The 22,364-nt window shown below is 36.7% G+C and overlaps 1 protein-coding gene and 2 pseudogenes across 1 annotated transcript; all 3 read right to left on the bottom strand.

The window, feature by feature from the left end:
* Positions 1-491: 491 nt before the first annotated feature.
* On the bottom strand, positions 492-1,107 carry LOC120122542. Its single transcript, XM_039141672.1, has 2 exons — positions 756-1,107; positions 492-661 (listed from the first exon to the last, which is right to left on the bottom strand). Exons 1-2 carry the CDS (start codon positions 1,018-1,020, stop codon positions 507-509), a joined length of 420 nt encoding a protein of 139 aa, XP_038997603.1. The 5' UTR covers positions 1,021-1,107; the 3' UTR covers positions 492-506.
* Positions 1,108-2,381: 1,274 nt separating this feature from the next.
* Positions 2,382-4,847, bottom strand: LOC120122538 (annotated as a pseudogene).
* Positions 4,848-9,930: 5,083 nt separating this feature from the next.
* On the bottom strand, positions 9,931-21,814 carry LOC120122539 (annotated as a pseudogene).
* Positions 21,815-22,364: the final 550 nt, after the last annotated feature.

Genomic DNA, 22,364 nt, shown 5'->3' with positions numbered 1-22,364 from the left:
ACTCTTTCTGTAATTCTCACCAACTTAACCTGGAGCAGAACATGTATAAATCAATGAAAATAGATATTACACAGCATCATGCACAATTTTCCTAGGGTAAAGTTAGTACATCGAGAATATCGATCAAGATCACAAAGGTAAACCAACTCCATACTTTATATTCAAGCCTCTCCAAAAACAGTTTAACAAGATGGAACTGGTCTGGACAATCCTGCAAAAGATAGACCATGTCAACAAATGGATACAAGAGATAACTCAAAAGTTTAACTTTTAAGTAAGATAAAATGTTCAAAACAACAAGAGATTAACAAAATTACCCCATTCTCATCTCCCGAAAACGAAGCTATTAATTTTTCAACAGCGAATTCACCTACAAGAGCAGATTAACCATAGGTATTAAGGGAAAAAACAGAGCCAAGGAACGATAGGAATGAAATAACATGGTAGAATTGTTGATTTTCATGTTACCTACACTAATGTAGCAAGAAATCGCCATCACAAGAAATCTAAAGAAAAATAGTTGGACTGGTAAATCGACTAAGAAAGGATTGCCCAATTGAAGCAATTTTAGGCCTTGAAATGGGATGCTGTCTCCTAGATGACTGCCATTTTACTTCTTCTTTAAATCCTTGCCTTAACATCCGGTAGTGCGAAACAGTTTCTGTTCCATTATGTAACTCCAAAATTAAACATATTCCCAAATTTTCTTTACCCAAATCAAGGGGAAAAAAGTTTTTTTCTTTTTTAAGTCAGACCTGAAACGAGAATAGAAGCTTCAAGAAACTGGTGATCTGGGTCGTCCTCGTTGCTAAATTGGGACCCGAAGCTACCATGAATCGAGTGGCAAGAAATGAGGACCCGTTTCGGCGACGGGTGGCGATTCGCCGTGAAATGTAAACGGATTGGAGAGGAGCGAAGCGGAGGAAAAGAAATGGAGGGTGTTGGGTGATAAGCATTTGGTGAATCTGAGAAAACCCAGAAAGTGGAGAATACACGGGAGCAAAACTGAACACCAAGCATCGTCTCCGAGAGAGATAAAAGACTACTGTTTGAGATTGGGAGGTTTTATTTGGAAGAACAAGCAACCAATGACAGTGAGAAATGAAGTTAGTTGGAATAGGCAAAGAAAAGTGGGTGAAACACCGACCCGACATGTACATGTAATTCAAATATGTAAGATTTGACGTGGAAAGCCAAGCTGATAGGAGTGAGTTTTTTCACAGAGAACAAAAGCAAAATCAATAACGACGGTAATATCCAAGCTGATTCTCTTAAGAGATAGTTGGAATGGCCTGCTTTCCCCAATAATTGCCTTGTGAATTGCAGTCAAACCATTCTGCAACCAACATTGAAAACTTAAAATCAGGAAGAAGAAAATGTTTAAGAAAAAAAGGGGAAAAAAGTGAAGAAAGTATCCCTCTCTATCAGCAATTTAGCATGTAAAAGTTGACATCGGAGAGGAAAAGAAATAAGTTACACAAGAATGAAAAAAAAAATAGCAGGATTTATCCTATGAGGAGGAGAACATTTTTAAGAGCTTGTGTACAGATTGATGCCAACATTGTGTTTCAAAGCATCGACGATGTAGATCTCTCCAGACGCAGGAAGAGTGGGAAGAGGTAGCCATTTTCCATACAGAAAGTTTCAGCAACAAGGCAAGGAAGATGTAGGATAGATGAGACCAGAAATTGCTTAATGACGAACAAAGAAAGCAAATTTAAAAAATAATTTCAAGTCAACTTAATTATATTATTTACTATTAATTAATTTGTTTTCGAAAAAAAAACACGTGATATGTTTACCTCCAAATAATAATTCATGAAAACAAGACATGTTATAAGACCGTAATGAATTTATTCTCTGAAAAATGATCTTGAAATAACCCTACAGTCTCTAAATCTCAGGTTGTAAACATCTCAATGTTCCATTTAGCACGAAGTTACACTTTTCGAGAAATTCATCAACCAACATCCATAGCAACACCACACATCACCAATCTCCCCTCATATTTCAATATCACTAATCTCTCCTCAACAAATTTCAAGGTCCCATCCGCATCGCAATCAACGACCGGAGATGCAGAAGTTTTCACCGGGGAAGATGTTTCTAAATATCAAAATAGGCTATAGTTTCCATTAACTTCAAGATATTTTTATCATCAAATCTTCCTTATATATACATATGCCATTTTAGAAGATGGTGAAAACAAAATGAGGTTTGTCAAAGTTAAAAATTGAAAATTTTGAATAAATATTTTCAGAATGCTCAACCCTGAGACAATTAGTTAATGCCTGTGTTCGGGGAAAGGAACCTCAAAGCTGGTTGACCTGAATTAAACAAAGTTGAGAAAGCGGATTCTTAATTCCCACACAAATCTCAAATGGCTCGGGATCCTATGGTGGTTTAATAACGCCTAATCCATGTTTAATAGAGCACCATACAAGTACAACTACATGCTAAACAGATAAAGAAAACATTAACATCGAAGATCTGTCCAAACTCCAAACTGAAATGCTTACATCAAACTAACAAGATGTTATAAGCTTTGAGATTGCTTCCAACAGAAACGCTTCACCTAGAACCATGGGAATAAGGTGGCGAATAACGGTCCCTCCTTGATCTTCCACCATGAGGGGAGGAATATCTTGGAGAGTAATCACGACCTCGATATGGTGAGCGCCTCGGAGATCGACGATACCCATAGTCATCACGACCACCATGATACCTGCCACGGTCACCACGACCACCTTTTCCCCCAATACAGTAACATCAAAAGTATTAGTCAATCATTATGCCCTGTTTTCTAACAAATAATTTGATTTACAATTTCAGAATTACCATAATCTCTGGTATTTTTCAGTCCAAGATAATGCCCTGGCGTTGGAGTCCTCGGCCGTTTCCTACGTGACTGAAAAGAAGATGAAACAGCTTAATATTGAACTACGCAAATACTGGCTTAGCATCATCAAAATGGTTTAGGGTCTACAACATTATATCGTCAAAAAACTAACATGTTAGTATGAAACGGGGGGGTGACTTCATTTGGAAGATCACCTGGAAGGTGAAAAATGGCCATTGAAAGAAAGGGAAGACGACAAGCACGATAAACATCCGGACAGGACACGAGTATTTCCTACATTATATAAATGCCATACGTGATATACCATAAAAGCCTGATTATAAAGTTGTTGTATTGGCCGTTGATTAGTTGAGAGTTGAAAGTGAATGCTGAGGTTGTGTAGTTGTTGGGCAAAATAGTTGCTAATTTAGTTGATCACATGTATTTTCATGCTGTTTTAGCTGGCCATTGATCAAGCTTGTTTGACTTAAGTTGAGATGGATGATCTCATCATCTTTGATTGCTGCCAACATAGCTGACAAATACTGTTCTGAATATAGCCAGAAAACCTCCAGGTTAAGAGGTAATGAACACACCAAAACAATAAACTCTAAGCAACAAGGATAGATCAGATTACCCTCTCCACAGTTTACATATCGACCTACTAAAACTGATTGGTTGAGATACTTGATGCAGCGGTCGGCATCTTCAACACTGTCCATAGTAACAAAGGCAAAACCACGAGATATGCGTGTGCGAGGTTCAACGACCAGAAAACATGATGCCACCTTCAAACAGAATCAACTCATTAATCATATATTGATTATTGAGATGGGCTAGTAGCAATAAAATAATGAAAAAAAAACCCCAAAATTTTGAGTAAATAGCAGAAAACCAACCTTCCCCTCCTTGGAGAAGTGCTCTTCAAGGTCCCTCTCTGTGACCCTTTGAGATAGACCTGTCACATAAAGTGTTTCCAGGATTTCCACTTCAACCCTAACACATAAATCCAAAAGAATATAAATTAAGTAAATAAATAAAGGGGCATTCAAAGTCCAGCCTTCATGTATGATAATACAAGATATGGTGGTATAAGCATAAACATTGCAGCTAAAGTCACAACGACGCAGAGGAAAACAATGCCAAATCAAAACTGACCTGCCCCTACTTCTTGACCTGGATCAGGAAAAAAGAGCCAAAACAAACCATAATAAATTTTTAAAAATATGATAAGAAATAATTCACAAAATGAATTGAAATCAAGCAGATGGGCAACAGACCTGCCACGACTGCGAGACAGAGACCTATGCCTCGGCCTCGACCAGGAGCGGGATCTTGACCTAGACCGAGGTCTAGATCTGGATCTGGACCTTGACTGTTCTATCAATGGAGAGGGAGACTGAGAATTCCTGATACAACCAGCAACATATTATTTGAAGATGGAGATTGATGAAACAACTTATTAACAGGCTTTGCATAATTGTCGAAACAACAACTGATTAACAGGCTTTGCATAATTGTCGAGAGCTCGATATAATACCAATCCTCAAAATCCAACGTTGAAAGAAATAACATATCTACATTTATTGAAGAGAAAGGGAAATAATTTGCAGCATCGAAATTGATACCGTTTGAATCCTTCACAATGAAGCTCATTAAATCCCTAAACCATCCCGACTTGTTCAATCTAGGGTTCCACGATAACTCACTCGAACGAAATGAGGAAAACACACAAGCACCGTAGCCACAGATCAAAAGGCAAAATACATTGATGAGAAATGAAGCTAACCTTTTACGAGGAGAATCCGCCTGTTCCATACCATAAAAAAGGCATTTAAATCGAACAATTCTGAACCAGCTAAAATAAAAGAAAAACATGAGAGAATGAAAGAAGATGTGAACGAAAGAGATAAGATCTTACCATTTCTGAAGAAGAAAATGAACTCTAGAACGCGAGATAGAGAGAGAATCGGGAAATTTAGGGTGTCTTTGGTTGGGGAACGGGAATGGAATCCACAGAATCTACATTTGTACGGGGAATGAACATTCTCCGGTTTGGTTGGTCGAGAATGTATTTTTAGTAATCTTATATTATTAATAGTGAATTTGTTGGGTATATTATCGAGAATATCATTATTTTTTTAGTTATTATTGAATTACCAGTGTTTTAGATTAAAATACCCTTAAAAAAATTCTTTCAAAAATATTATTATTCTGCTACGAAAGTTAAATTACAAATTTATCCTTAAACTATTTTAGATTTATAAAAAAAAGTCTATAATTAAAATATTATATGAAGTTTAGGAGTTAAAATAAAATTTTATCCTTTCATTAAACCTTTTTATATTTTTAATTTTGTAAAAAAAATATATAAATTTTATGAATTTAATTTTTTTAAAGAAAGTATATAAATATTTTCTAACTTGTTAAAAAAAATATATAATAAGGACAATTTGATCAAATATACATTTTAATAATCTTTTATTCCTTTAATCAAACACAATAATCTTACATTCATGCTAAACCAACCAAACACAAAATACAACATTCTCAGTAATCCTATTCTCTAGTAATATTTTATTTCCACTGGTAATCTTACATTATGTGAACCAAACGCACCCTTAGAGTGTGTTTGGTTGGGGGAATGTAAGATTCTCATGGGAATGAAATCCACATTCCCATGTTTGGTTGGCTGGAATGTCATTCTCGGTAATCTTACTTTACCAATAGTGGATTTTTTTGTATATATTACCGGGAATGTCATTACCTCATTTTCCTTAGGTATTGTTGGATTATCGGCTTTTTGGTCTAAAATGCCCTTAATTTTTTTCTTTCTTTCAAAAATATCCTTAATATGTCATTGAATAATAAAAATTCTACGCAGGTTAAATTACAAATTTATCCTTAAACTATTTTAGATTTACAAAAAAAAGTTTAAAATTAAAATTTTATATGAAGTTCAAGGGTTAAAATAAAATTTTACCCTTTCATTAAACATTTTTATATTTTCAATTTTGTAAAAAAATTATATAAATTTTATGAATTTAAAATTTTTAAAGAAAATATATATATATTTTTCAACTTGTTAAAAAAACAAATATATAATAAGGACAATTTGGTCAAATATACATTCTAATAATCTTTTATTCCTTTAACCAAACACGGTAATCTTACATTCCTGCTAAACCAACCAAACACAAAATACAACATTCCAGTAATCTTATTCCCTGGTAATCTTTTATTCTAATTGGTAATCTTACATTCCTTGAACCAAATGCACCCTTAGGGTTTATGCGTGCAGAGATGATGCAAAGGTCAATCAAGTGTCGATAACAGAGAAAATGTTGGATAAACGAAGGGTAAAATATAAAAATGTTCACCGATCTTTTAGGACGCTTGCATTTTTATCTACTAACTTTTCAAAACTGTAATACAATCACTAAACTTTTAGTTTAGAGACCTTACTAAAACGAATTAAAAATTTAGTGATTGCATTATAAGTTTCAAAAGTTGAATGATCAAAATATAAATGTCTTAAAAATTTGATGACTATTTGTATAGTTTATCCTAATAATAATTTAATTTGAAAAATAAAAAAATTAATACTCCTATTTTCTTTTTCAAGTTGTAGTAAAAATAGACTAAAGGGTTGTTAAAGGATGCAGTCACACTTCTAACAATTTCAAATTATCTTATTTTCTGTATTTTTTTATTGATTAGTTAATTTCTCAACCTCTAAAATTTTATAACTTTGAACCTTTTAAAATTTTTTATATAACTTTTTAAGTTTATACCTATTTACATAAATTTTTACGTCCGTCCTGCTTGCGAGTTTTTTAAGTCATGTATTAAGTAGTTCACTTTGACTCGTTAAGAATTTGAGTCAAGTTCGAGTCAAGTCTATTCGATTCGAGAGTTAATCAAATTTTGATCGAGTCATCTTGAGTAACTTACATCTATAATCTCATTTACAACTCTATTTGTTGCATTCTTTTTCCTTCTTTTTTTGCTTTTTTGTTTTACTTATAGGATAATTACATTGTTAGTCACTAAACTTTTAAAGTGCTTTTGTTTTAGTCAAACTTTCAAATATTTTTTAATAGATTAGGGTGATTACAATGTAGCATTCGTTCAGAATCTCTTTAGTTATTGACAGCATGCACACACGGTTATACAACTACTCGAACCTGAGACATATAAAAAACAATATTCTCTTTTACTATTAAGGTACTTAATGGGTTGAACTTTTAAAACTTATATACATCATTAAACTTTAATTACTTTTATATTGTCATTGTCATTAAGATAATGGTATGGAACGCTAAAGTATTCTTCTTAAAAAATAATGATTTTGCCCGTCTAGAAATATTCAGTATCCGTAAATTTTCTCCGTTATGTTCAGCATCTTGTTTACTGTCTTCACGCATTCCAGATTTTCTGGTTTCTTGAAGCACTTATTCAGCTCACCAAGAAACTCTGACCACAAGGATACCTATACCCTAATCAATCCATTTTTTTTATAAATCTAAGGTAAATTCAAGGAGTAATATCTGTTTAAAACTCTTAATTATTTGACGATAAATGTTCATTCCCTAACATCTGTCGTGATCAGATCCGGGACTTCAAAGAATAACAACTCACTTAACTACCGAGATCGTTTGGTTCGTGCTCTCACTCCATATATAATACTACTGTCAGTTAATGTTTCTGTCATAACACATGACGCAGAATATTTTTTTCTATAGGGTGTGTCATATCTAAGTTTGATTAGCGTTATTTTATTCTATTTTAATATTAATTATTTTTACATAGATTCATGTCGAGAGATAATTCTTCAAAATTGATTAACTATGGAATCCTAAACCTTAACCAAATTCAATCATCTTTCTCTTTTGTTCATCATTTTCTTTAATTTTGTGTTTTTTAAATTTATTAAGTAATTTCAGAATTTAAATCATAATCCATAAATCTTAAATTTCAGATCCAAACTTCCATATTTACCTCATTAGATCCAAGCTATTTAGTCGAATTCAGTTTCTAACAAAGAACTATTAAATGAAAAAAAAAATCATATCTACAAAATAGATATACAAAACAAACTCTAGAAATGAAAATGAAAAAAAGGAAAAAAAAAGATGGAATAAAGAATATAAAGAGAAAAAAAGGACCGACAAATAATCTTCATAACATCTTCGGTGACAACCAACTAAATTTACTCGTAATTCTTTAATTAAATAGGATCCAATAATAATAATAACATTTTAAATAAATTTACATATTATTGATACATTAAATACTAATGAACGAACTAAAATGGGGAAAATAATGGTGTATAGAATGAAACATTAATTATGATGCTTTATGGAAAATAATGATTGTTTTAACTATGTATATGGGCAAGAAAATAGTGGATATTGTCATCTGAAACTAGATGAGCTGTTGTGGAGTTAGAGGTGACGGAGTTGTTTCTTCTCTCGTCTCTTCAACTTCAACTACAACTACAACTACAACAGCTACAACGGCATTGTATGGACAAAGCTAGCTTCTCTTTCTTTTCACTCCCTTTACCTCTGCATCGTACTCCCTCCAATCAAACTCTGATAACGTACTACGTCCCTTACCAAATTGTCTCATCTGTTGAAGGGAAGGAGCCGCCTGCACATGGGATTCATAACCACGCTTTCTCCCCATTGATACCTTCCCTTTTCCCTCTGCATTCCAATCAAAATCTGATAAGGTACAACGTGCGTTATAGGGTAAATTATAAGTTTAGTACCCCAACTATTATTTTTATTTCATTTTAATCATTTAACTATTTTTATTTTAAAATTATACCTAACACTATATTTTCATTTTATTTTAATCATTCACTGTTAAAAAAAATAACGATAATACTAATATGTCATCATTAAAAAAATTTAAAAAATATTACGACAATTCTATTACTTTTTAACAACGGATGACCAAAATAAAACCAAAACATAATACATAACAGAAGATATAATTTTGAAAAAGATAACAATTGAATTATCAAAACACAATAAAAGTGATAGGTAAAGTACTAAACATGAAGTTTACTCAATTATTTATGCCTTGAAACAGCTCCATTGCCGGTCATTCATTGCATTTAACATTTCTTTTATAGAAGTTGAAAATTCCTGTGCTGACAACATGCATGCAAATAAGCTTAAAAAAGAATGTCATTTTTATTCGCTAATAACTACAAAAAAACAACAGTTCAAGTATTTAACCCAGGAAAAAAATTAACCATATGCTGTTGATTGTATCCACCAGGCCAGCTCTCTCACAGGACCTGAAAACTGAATAAAATGACCAAGTCAGATATACAGCCATCATTCATTTATATCACTACTTGCAGACACATTAAGATGAATACAATGCTTAAGAAATTAGATTAAAAAGGAAACCATTTCTCACCCAAGATTTTGTTAAATAATACCCACACCATGTTTGGAGGTGATTCAATATTTTACTCGATAAAGGAAAAAGCTCGAAGGTGTCCCTCCCGCATTTTTTTTAAAAGAGCAGCCTAATGGGAATTGCTATGGTATGAAAAGATTTGTGTTACTACAATTTCGAAATTGCAAAAGTTTTAAGAGTTTTTAAGTAAGATCAAATCACCTTGGCATCTTCAGCTTTTTCAGATCACCTGTCCATCTTAAGATTTTTAAGAAAAAAACGGCAAGCATCATCATTTACTCCTGTCATCATTACGATCACCCTTGTTGCTTGGTGGAGTGTACTGACCAGTCGAGGATGGTGAATACCCTGGTGCACTAGGGGAGTACCCAGCACTTGGACTGTACAGAAGATTGGAAATATGAAACACCAAAATAGAGCGAACATTTTAAATTCAAAACTCTTCTGCTTACCTGTACTGTGGGGAACTTGGGCTGTAGTCTGGATTCCCTCCGGAATTATATGGGGGTTTCATTAAGAATAAAATAGACAACGGATTAGAAGGCATCTGGACCAAACTTGCATTGGGTTCGGTATGAAAGTACAAGTGGAAGCTTTAAGACACATCCACTGACGAAAACTTCCTAAACTAACCTAACCTATTCAATTGCATAGCAAAAGATGAGTTACCTGCTAGGGCTGAAGGATGGGCTTGAAGGGGAATAAGATGGAGAAACAGTAGGAGAATAAGATTGCGATGTTGGGCTGCAATACAAAAATATATATATATAATTGCACCAAAAACAAAGTTACAAGCGCATTAATAAATTAATTAAAACTGAGAAGAAGGGATACACTAAATAGCAGTGACACAATCCAAGAGTTCCCAGCAACAAACAGAAAAGTGACTTGGTGCTACCATGGCTTACCTATAATTTGGTGATGTTGGGCTGTAAGGACTGGAAGGAGACAACCTTGGACTGCTGGGTGAGTACGCCAGAGATGGACTGTACTTGGTTGACTCTGGATTGTAACTTGGAGAGGTAGGGCTATAGGTAGGTGATGTGGGACTATAACTTGGAGAGGTAGGGCTATAGCCTGGAGAACTGGGGCTATAAGCCGGTGAAGTGGGGCTATAAGATGGAGATGTAGGGCTATAGGAGGGTGAGGTTGGGCTGTAGGAAGGAGATGGCGGGCTGTATGATGGAGACGTTGGGCTATATGATGGAGAAGTGGGACTATATGAAGGTGAAGTTGGGCTATATGCTGGTGAAGTTGGGCTATATGCTGGTGAAGTTGGGCTATAGCTAGGTGAAGTAGGGCTGTAGCTAGGTGAAGTGGGACTATAGCTAGGTGAAGTAGGGATGTAGCTCGGTGAGGTTGGAGAATAAGTGGGACTTGTGGGAGAGTAGGCTGGACTTGTTGGGCTGTAACCTGGTGAACTAGGACTGTAAGTAGGTGATGTGGGGCTGTACCCAGGTGAGGTAGGACTGTACCCAGGTGTGGTGGGGCTGTACCCAGGCGAAGTAGGACTGTACCCAGGGGATGATGGACTGCTGTAACCAGGGGATGATATGGGAGAGAATGCCATCCCACCAACATAAGGTGTGAACTGAGCATGTGAGAGATGGAGATTTGGGCTCAGCAAGTAATTCGGAGACATCAAGCCTTCATGATAAGGGGTTCCTGACACTGGAGAACGCCCAGGGGTCATGCCATATCCCAGACCTTCCATGTAACTAGGTAGCTGAAGTTCAATGGCATTCTTCAACATCTCATCATTGAGATACAAGGTACACTCTCCTGTACCAATTGGAGCTAGCTGACCCAACATTATATTCTCTATCACACCCCTCAAATAATCCGATTCCGCATAAACAGCCGCATCAAGGAGAATATCTACAGTTTCTTGAAATGAGCACCTCATCATAAGACCTTTATCATTCCGGTTGATGCCATGACGAGTGATGGCCATCAAGTGACCACAATATGTCATTGTATCAGAGGATAGCTAGATGTCGATAGTTCACATACGACCCATCAAATGATATCACAACCCGCAATTCATCTAACAAGGACCATCGAACTGGTTCAATTCCAAGAAGTTCAATCACTTCAATCAAGTGATTGCTTGTTGTTCTCCTTGCATCAACATCTTCATGGCACATGACAGCCAAGAGATTGACACCTTCCGTATCCAGCACCCATTCCTCTCTGGTCTTACAACCACCAGCCTCATCAAACTTGCTTGCTTTACCATGCTTAATGAACACCTTGTTGATGTCTGGGATACCTCGAAGGGCCATTTCTGTCTACATGTTGCTTTCAATCTTCTTCAGGAATACATCATCTTCAGCAGACTCATCAGTCAATTCACCCTTCGGGGCTTCATCATTCATTATGCGGATATGTAGGATCAACTTTTATTCATTGTTATCATTAAAAATGCAAGTCAAATCATCATCAAATTCATGGTTGATCTTCTCAGCTATGTCAGCCATACTCAACTTCTTATCAATCATCATCTCACGATTCAACTCTATGCACAGCAGCCAAGGGGATATCTTCTCTGGGCAATCTCTTCATCGGGCATTTCATAGTAGGACTTAACAAAGTCAATATCTTCCTCAATGAGCGTGCTCATTGGATCCGGATTGTACCATACTTCTGTGGCATGAGTAACACTATGTAGAGTAGTATATTCTAAGGAACATTGGACATTCTTGGCCTTCTTCGTCTTTCTAGCTTCGGGAGAGAGGTAGACTGAGAGAGAAGGCGTTTTGATTTTCTTAGCTACGTTTATAATTTCCCTCAACCGAGGGACACCAAGGGTAACATTCTTTGTGCTAACACCAGCATAGTGGAAGGTGTTGAGAGTCATTTGAGTAGCAGGCTCACCAATAGATTGTGCAGCAGCACAACCTATCATATCACCAGCTGCTACTAACGACTGCAAGAATCGCGACTCTATTTCACCAATAACCCACTCAAATGCTTCTTTTGTCAGTCTATATTCCTCCAACACCCTTTTACTGGCCAAAGTACTGCGTCTCAAAATGCTAAAAAAGAGGGTATCATTTTTTTGGGCTTCGACACTCAGAGGATCTGTAACTGGAATAACCTTTAACCTTTCCCGGGCTTATCAAAAGAATCGACTATTTCCACAGGATGCAAATCCGACACCCTTCTAAAATCAACTTTAAAAATCTTCTGTGCATTCCAGATAAGCCTCTTCAAGTTAACGGCAGGCAAAGGCCAATTACTGTCGCCCATGACTACAATTTCTGTTCCAAAATTGGTATCTATCAGATTCGAGTTTATTAACTTCAGCATCAAACACATCACGCAATTCTTGGATATTTCTCAAATCTTCAATATGTTCTGGTAACATATAAGAAGTTGGATTCCAATTTTCATCATCTATTTTATATCTGAAGACCCTATTAAATTCAGATTTCTTCATCTTCAAAGAATCCAACTTCTGAGACTCTATCCATACAGCATCCATGCCATTTTCACCATAGAGGAACTGAATAACATCCCCCAATGAGTTCCTCACAGTTCCATCATATTTAACCATAATATCCTCCATTGCCTTCACAAGTCGTCTCTGTATGTACCCAGTCTCAGAAGTCTTAACTGCAGTATCTATGAGACCTTCTCTAACACCCATGGCATGGAAAAAGAATTCTTGTGGGGTCAACTCACGCAGGTATGAGTTCTCCACAAAACCGCGACTCTCGGGACCAAAATCATCCTTGGTAAAATGGGGCAAAGTACGATCTACGAACCCATATGGGATTCGCTTTCCCTCAACATTCTGCTGACCAACACAAGCTCTCATTTGGGATATGTTAATGAAACTTCCCTTTGATCCTGCAGTAACCATTGCCTTCAGTTTATTGCTTTCTGACAAACTTTTTTGCACACAGTTTCCTGCATCGTCACGAGCTTTATTCAACACCTGAAGAAACAAACCGTATTAACATGCAAGTGTAGCAGAAGGATGCCCAAAAAAGAGCTTGATTAATTTGACATAAGGTACCTGATTAACTTTGTTTTCAAAGGACTCCATCATAGTTCTTCCAGGTTCAGGTTCTAAATCCTTGTTTTGGGCTTTAATAATGAGTTGTTTCACATCTTCTTTGGCTTTAGAAATAGTTTCATTAATTTTCCATTGTTGCTGCATCAGCAATTGTATCTCCAATACCAATGCTAAAGGCATTCTGCATAAGCCAATAATTCACAAGCCATTTGTAGAATTATTTGGAGTTTAGTTTGAATGCATATCTGTTTGCGTGTTAGAGGGCCGAAATTAAGGAAATCTAGAATGAAACATATCAGTATTTTGTTCTATATTTTTTGGGGATTCTGGTAGCTTGTTACTATATCCGTATATATTTATTTCCTGTTTATTTCTTTCTGTTTTAGATAGATTTGACCCTATTCTAGGTAAGTTGCATATATCCCTAGAAATTAGGTGTTTCAGCATATATATATATATAGGGAACGTGTAACCTGTTTTAAGATATTGAAAATAATAAAGAATTCCTCTACTTTCAACATGGTGTCAGAGCATTTTTTGAACCCTAAATCCCTCATATGACCAAATACGGGAGAAGTGACTCAACTGTTTCCGTGTCCCAAATCACCTCCAACCAGGTAGCCATGGCCTCCAGTAACAGTAGTGGAGATAGCAATCTCATGCCCATTACAGGACACAAACTGAATGGGAACAACTATCTCCAATGGTCCCACTCTGTTATGATGTTCATATGCGGAAGAGGAAAGGATGATTATCTCAAAGGCGTGGCAGCCAAGCCAAGCCAGGATGATGAGAAGTTCAAAATCTGGAATTCCGAGAATAATATGATCATGTCATGGCTCATCAATTCCATGACAAATGAAATCGGAGAGAACTTCCTACTCTACAGAACAGCAAGGGAAATCTAGGAGGATGCAAAGGAGACGTATTCCAACAATGAGAATATATCTGAGCTGTTTGAAGTGGAGAGTGTTCTCCATGACTTCCGTCAAGGAGATTTAACAGTAACCCAGTACTTCAATACACTCAACCGCTATTGGCAACAGCTGGACTTGTTCGAGGAGCACAATTGGAGCTGTCTAGATGATGGAATCAGGTATAGACAGATCATTGAACGGAAGAGAATATGTAAGTTTCTGATTGGAAATAAAAATCTAGATGAAGTAGAGGAAGAATCTTGGGATCTAAACCTCTACTTAATATCCGGGAGGCTTTTTTTGAAGTCCGGAGAGAGGAGAGTCGAAAGAAAATCATGATGGGCTCTCAAGAACCAATTACAAGTCTTGAGAGCTCAGCCCTTGCTGTTAGAGGGAACTCCTACAACACCAATGACACCAAACCAAAGAAAGAACGCCCTTGGTGTGATCACTGCCGTCGACCTGGTCACACCAGGGACACTTGCTGGAAAATTCATGGTAAGCCTGCAGATTGGAAGTCTTCCCGGTCTGCCAACGACAAAGAGGGCGAGACAATTTGTCTCAAGGATGACAAACCTTCACCTGAACCTACTCCATTTAGCAAGGAATAATTAGGTTCTACAGAAGCTGTTCAACTAGTCTTTGCATGCCCAAACCTCCACTGTGGTTGGTACTAGGATCCCTTAGCCCAAAGGTAATTTTTTAAGCGCTCTCAATGTTAAAAAAGAGACGTCAAATCCATGGATTATAGATTCTGGAGCTTCAGACCATATGATTGGAAATGAGGACCTATTTTCTACTTACAGTCCATGTGATAAAACACTTAACGGTCAGAATAGCCGATGGTTCCCTCTCAAAAGTGGTTGGTACAGGTTCTATTAAAGTATCAGAATATTACACTTGAATCATTCTTCTTGTGCCAAATTTGAATTGCCATTTACTGTCAATTAGTAAACTTACTCGAGACCTGAATTGTGTGGAAATTTGGTTCAACCATGTGTGAATTTCAGGTCTTGGACTCGGGAAGACGATTGGCAGTGCTAAAATGTGCTCGGACTCTATCTTCTCGAGGTTACAATCCTCCTCAAGGCACAACTTATCATCCGATTGTCTAGTGTCTGGTAATCCTACTTCTTTTTCTGTCAGTTGTTCTAATAATGATAGTGCAATCATGTTATGGCACTATAGATTAGGTCATCCGAATTTCTTGTATCTTGAGAAACTGTTTCCTTCTCTATTTCATAATAAAAATCCAAATGAGTTCAAGTGTGAAATTTGTCAATTCTCCAAACATGTCCGTAATTCTTATCTCAACCAATCTTATAAAGAATCCCATCATTTTTCAATGATTCACAGTGATGTTTGGGGTCCATCTAAAATAAAAAATGTGACTGGTTCCCGTTGGTTCATTACATTTATTGATGATCACACTCGGCTTTGATGATCACACTCGGCTTACATGGGTCTTTCTCATGAAAAAAAAATCAGAGGCAGGTCAGATTTTCAAAAACTTCAACACCATGATACAAACTCAATTCCAAGCCAAAATCCAAATTCTGAAAACTGACAATGCTAAAGAATACTTCAAATTCATACTCAATGATTATCTCTTGAGTCATGACATCATTCATCAAAGCTCATGTGTCAATACCCCTCAGCAAAATGGAATTGTTGAAAGGAAAAATCGGCACCTTCTAGATGTTGCAAGATCTCTTATGTTTTCTACTCATGTACCGAAACATTTCTGGGGTGAAGCTATTCTCACTGCGGCATACCTCATAAACCAGATGCCATCTAGGATTCTCAACTTTCAAAGTCCTTGTCAAACCTTACTCAGTTTTTCCCAATTACACGTCTCATCTCCACTATTCCCTTCAAGGTTTTCGGGTGTTCAGCCTTTGTTCATGTCCATCAACATAAAAGGGATAAACTTGATCCTAGAGCACTTAAGTGTATCTTCCTTGGGTACTCTCCAACTCAAAAGGGGTATAAGTGCTACTCACCGGTCACTAAACAGTACTACCACTCCATGGATATTACCTTTTTTGAGCACCAGCCCTACTACCCCAAATCTGATATTTAGGGGGAGACCAATTTTACCCAGGAATATCAAATTTGGGATATTGATGAATCAGTTCAGCTCTCTCCAAATCCTGACCAATCTCACCCATCACCAAATTCTAAACAACATCTCTCCCTAGAATCTTCCTACCAAAATCTGGACACTAGTAAATCAACAACTAATAATGAGTTGATTACCTATTCACGGAGGAGGAAGAACCAAAAGGAGATGGAACCACCAACACCTCTGCAGCAAAACCAAGAATCTGATCCTAGTCCAAGATCTTGTGAAGATCCTTCAGGTAATCCTAATCATGAGCCCTCACAGAGTGAACTAACTGGTGATGACAGTGACTATCCTATTGCCGTGAGGAAAAGGGTTAGAACTTGCACAAAACATCCTATATACACCTTTATATCATATGAAGGCCTATCACCAAAATTCAAGTCGTTTGTTGCCAACCTCGACAACACTCAGGTCCCAAATAACATACAAGAAGCTCTTGGATCTCCCGAGTGGAAAGCTGTTGTGCATGAAGAAATAAATGCATTGGAAAAGATTAGCACCTAGGAAATATCAGAATTACCATCAGGAAAAAGGTTAGTAGGATGCAAATGGATATTCTCAATCAAGTACAATGAAGATGGAAGTGTTAATCATTTCAAGGCACGACTAGTGGCAAAGGGATTCACTCAATCGTATGGAATCGACTATGAGGAAACATTTGCCCCAGTAGCCAAGTTAAACACAGTTCGGGTTCTCCTATCTCTAGCTGCAAATCTTGATTGGCCCCTTCACCAATTATATGTCAAGAATGCCTTTCTAAATGGGGACTTAGCTGAGGAAGTTTACATGGAAATCCCTCCAGGATTTGAGAGACCGAAAACTGACAACAAAGTTTGCAAACTTAAAAGATCATTATACGGGCTCAAGCAATCACCAAGAGCTTGGTTTGAGAGATTTACCAAGGTAATAAAGAATCATGGCTATTCTCAATGTCAATCAGATCACACCTTGTTTGTCAAACACTTATTTGCAGGAAAACTGGCTATCCTCATTGTATATGTGGATGACATTATCCTAACAGGAGATTATGAGGAAGAAATCAATACTACCAAAGGTCTTCTAGCTAAGAAATTTGAAATCAAGGACCTTGGATAACTCAAATACTTCCTAGGTATGGAAATTGAAGGTCAAGAAAGGGAATATGTGTTTCCCAAAGAAAATACGTACTGGATCTATTAAAAGAAACTGGGATGCTTGGATGTAAGCCAGCGGACACACCTATGGATTCAACAACAAAATTAGGCACTAAAAAAAATTGTGCATCGGTGGATAAAGGCAGATACCAAAGGCTAGTGGGTAAACTAATCTACATTTCTCACACACGACCAGACATTGGTTTTTCTGTCGACATGGTAAGTCAGTTTATGAACAATCCAAATGAAGAACATATGGAGGCGGTGTATAGAATCCTAAGGTATCTGAAGCTAACACCAGGGAAAGGATTATTTTTTGAGAAGAATAAAAAAAGAGACATAGAGGTGTTCAGTGATGCAGATTGGGCAAGATCAGTACAAGACCGAAGATCAACTTCAGGGTATTGTACTTATATGTGGGGAAATCTAGTCACATGGAGAAGTAAGAAGCAATCAGTGGTGTCAAGGAGCAGTGCAGAAGCTGAATTTCGGGCAATAGCCCATGGTATTTGTGAGGGAATATGGCTAAGAAGGGTACTAGAGGAATTAAGAATTTCTAGTGAAGAACCTATGAAGATGTTCTGTGATAACCAATCAGCATTGCCAAGAATCCAGTCCATCATGACAGAACTAAGCATGTGGAGATTGATCGGCACTTTATAAAGGAGAAGATAGAGGAAGGGATGATCAAAATGCTATATGTACCCACATGTCTTCAAACAACCGACATTCTTACTAAGGCTCTACCAAGAAAGACTTTTGATGATCTAAGTTCCAAGCTGGGTTAATTAACATTTACCATCCAGCTTGAGGGAGAGTGTATAATTATTTGGAGTTTAGTTTGAATGCATATCTGTTTGTGTGTTAGAGGGCCGAAATTAAGGAAATCTAGAGTGAAACAGATCAATATTTTGTTCCATATTTTTAGGGGATTCTAGTAGCTTGTTATCATATCCGTATATATTTATTTCCTGTTTATTTCTTTATGTTTTAGATAGATTTGACCCTATTCTAGGTAAGTTGCATATATCCCTAGAAATTAGGTGTTTCAGCATCTATATATATAGGGAACGTGTAACCATTTTAAGATATTGAAAATAATAAAGAATTCCTCTACTTTCAAAACCATTGTGTATGCCCCAAAAACTTCCGGGCTGTATCTGGACCGACCTCTTCTCTCTAAAGAATGATGTTACGAAATCAATTTTTCAAAATATTAATGCCTTGAAGTATAAAGCAAAATGCACATGTTTGAGGAAGCCATATTCCAAATAGAGAAGAAAGCATGGATAATTGAAAACAGCTTACTAAACCAAACCATTACCCACTCAAATGGAAGTAATTCAACAGTAAATTGTTCACAATCTTAGTTTATGATTAGGATTCAGCTTCACTTGATAAAGAAAAGATTTAGAAGAGGAAAATATGATGGCATACCCAAAACCTGGTGAGATTTAGACCTTATCAAACTTCTGCAATGAGATAACCCTCTTAATATTTATAAGTTAAATCCACATCTTTTCCAAAGACATACCAAATTACATGTATAAGACTCCCTGAAGATGATCCAAGTGTCTTCTTGCAAAGAGTGCCAGACAACACCTCCCCTTTTTCTATTCTAACTTGAGTATCCCCGGGGGTGATAAACCCAGTCTCACTTTCTGAATGCCAGGCAAATGTTCTCATCAGATTTATTTGTTTGGGTATGATCAGATTAAAAACCTGCTTCCCTGTCCAAATTGGTAACCTTTCCATCAAAGTCCTCCCACCACCACATCAATATATTCACGAAAACGTCCTGAATAACCCATATAAATTAGACTCACATCACAATAACAACAATTGTGTAACATTTATTGTATTAAATGATAGCAACTATTATTCTCATCACCTTCTCTATGAAAGTATCCCTTATGGTGATCTTACGGCGTCCTAGAAGTGAATCCTGGACAATCCCCATCACAAGCCTATTTGATTGAGGGGAGACAATGCACTTAGGCACCATCATGAGCTCTGCTACTTCTGCTCTTGTCTCAAATGATTGAGGAACATGCATATTCATTTCATCACCATCAAAACCAGCATTGTATGGTGAAGTAACAGACAAATTTAGACGAAATGTAGAGTATGGCATAATCCGGATTCTATGGCCCATGATTGACATTTTGTGGGGACTAGGTTGACGATTAAAAAGGACATAATCTCCATCATTTAAATCTCGCTCCATCTGTAACCATAATTGTGACAGTTAAAAACACGGGGAACAAAAAAGCATGGCCAATTAAAATGTTTTTAGAAAGAGAAGCATGCCTTATAACCAAGCTCTAGGTGATGATCACCGCTTTTCTTCAGGTAACGAAGATCAAGCATTTGTCCATCATCTCTTATGATATACTTAGCACCAGTCTTTCCTGGTGGAGGATGAGGTCCATATTCCACAAGTTCTTTCAACCTGTTTCAAAAATAGCTCTGATCCTAATAATTGGCCAAATGTGGAAGAAAACTTAAAACTCTAAGAAGATACTACCTCTCAATGTTATATGGAGTCACAGTTTCTGGATATGTAAGATTTAAAGCTATACTCCAAGGCACTCCAAGTTGATCGATGTTGATATTTGGATCAGGTGTAATTACTGTTCGAGCCGAAAAGTCAACCCTTTTCCCCATCAAATTACCCCTAATATGACCCTCTTTTTCCTTAAGCCTACTACAAATAGATTTAATTGCCCTCCCAGATCTCTGTGTGGCCTACACCATAAAGAGAAGCAAGTTAAGTTTAAAAATACACTCATATGGAAGAGTTTTAAAATTTGCATGCAATTGTAATACCCTTGGAAGTCCAGGTAATTCATTGTCAAAATATGTTGCTATATGAAACTGTAACAACTGCGCAAATTCCAATATGATATGTGCAGGTGATCCATTTCTCTCCTGCCTTCTCATGTTCTCATTGTGCCGAATAACCATAGCCAATGCATTCGTTAAATCATCCTGGATTCAGTAAACATGGGAATTCAGATTTGATCTAGTAGAATTATAAATCATAAAAGGAATAACTTCAAATTCCTCAACATAAAGACACTTACCTCACTCCTAGAGGAAGTGTCCATTATCACAGATGGGCTCACTGGAGGTGGAGGTATCGGAAGTACTCGAAGAATCATCCAACCTGGACGAGCATATTTAGGATTCAAGCCTAATAGTTGGCAGTCCTCATCACTTATCCTCTTCAAGATGCTAATAACCTAGAAAACACAGCAGAAGATCAACATGAATTTCTTTGAAATAAAAGGCAATATATGCTCAAATGGCTACCCGTTCAGCGGTAAGAGTTTGTTTTCTTTCCACAGGTTAAAAGGAAGTTGTTCCTGGTCATCATTCTTCTTCCTTTGGGCTTTATACTCTGCAATGATCTTCATACCATCAATACTCAACTTTGGCTGCTGAGCACCACAGCCAATACGACTCTTTTTTACAAGTTCCTCTGTATCTTGACCTTGGACATCAATTTCATCGCCACCATCACATTTAGTGTTATTCTTGCATGAATCTAAAATCTTTTTCAACCTGTTCTTTGGATTCTTTATCTTTAATGCCTGCTTAAATTTATGGTCTTCCTGAAAAAGCAACAAAAAGCAACAACCTTATTAGAGAATGGCATCATGTGACCAGGTAATTTACTCTGAAAGCGGTACAATGCAAACTGAACAGTGAACACAAAGGGACATGCATGGAAAGGAATATATCCAAAATAGAGATATGGAAACATGCTAAATCCACCTTTATATGAGACTGTTTCATAATCAAAAGCAATGCCAATCTCAAAAAGGATTTAAAAAAAAGAGTTCAGCTCTAAAGCTATATATCACTCATTACTCCAATTTCAAATGCTGTCTGCTTGTAAAATACACCATCAAATTAACACATATCTACATGCGTTTCATGTTCAAAATCTCATATCAAACAACAAGCAAGTTACTCCCACTCTTTCAAACGTATTATGCTCCAGTACTAGATAGCAGCCAACCCAAAAAAGTTACAGAGATTATGCATCCAACAATGACAAGTGATCATCATGCTAAAAAACATTTAGCTCTAATTGAAATAAGAAAATGCCCACCTCATCAGCAAGAATTTTAGAGCAATTGAAGCAGACACATCTCATTATACTGAGCACAGTTTTTATAAACCCAATATGAAACATAGGCTTGGCAAGCTCCAAGTGCCCAAAATGCCCAGGACACTCAGCCATGTTGGCCGTACAAGTCTCGCGCTTCATCTTTCGCTCAATAGTTCCAAATCGGGGGTCACTTAAACCGCCAACTTTAGGCTTTTCCCTCTCCGTCGTTTCTGTTGCGGAAGACGGCTATCGGATAGAGTAAAATCGCAACTGATAATTTGAGAAAATAAAAATGAAGATAAAAAGAGACACAAAATTTACGTGGAAAACCCCTAAATTATATAGGGTAAAAACCACGGGCAACGGTAGAAGAATTTCACTATAAGAAAATAGGAATTACAATCTCTCTCGATCTACCAAGGAGAAAACAATGATAATTCTCTCTTGATAAAAAGTAGAAAATAACTATAAGAAACTCTCTAAATTCTCTCTAGTATTGGAAGAAAGATAGAATGCTTTGGGATGGTTTTGAAGCTAAATGAGCTAGGGTATTTATAGTTGAAGCTTTAAGGACTAATTTGTAAATACCCTAAATTACAATGACTAATTGCATAGTTTTACCATCCAAAATTTTCAACAATTTGGTGGCCAAATTTGACCAATTTTGCCACCCCATTAATGCCACCAAATTGTCACCCATAATGTTGACAATTGATGCAATTTGGTGGGCCAATTTTCAACAATCTCCCACTTGAAGATTTG

This window comes from Hibiscus syriacus, unplaced genomic scaffold, assembly GCF_006381635.1.
Source record: "Hibiscus syriacus cultivar Baekdansim isolate YM2019G1 unplaced genomic scaffold, ASM638163v2 tig00110387_pilon, whole genome shotgun sequence".
NCBI classification, from domain to species: domain Eukaryota; kingdom Viridiplantae; phylum Streptophyta; class Magnoliopsida; order Malvales; family Malvaceae; genus Hibiscus; species Hibiscus syriacus.
This window is presented reverse-complemented; position numbering and strand designations above follow the sequence as displayed.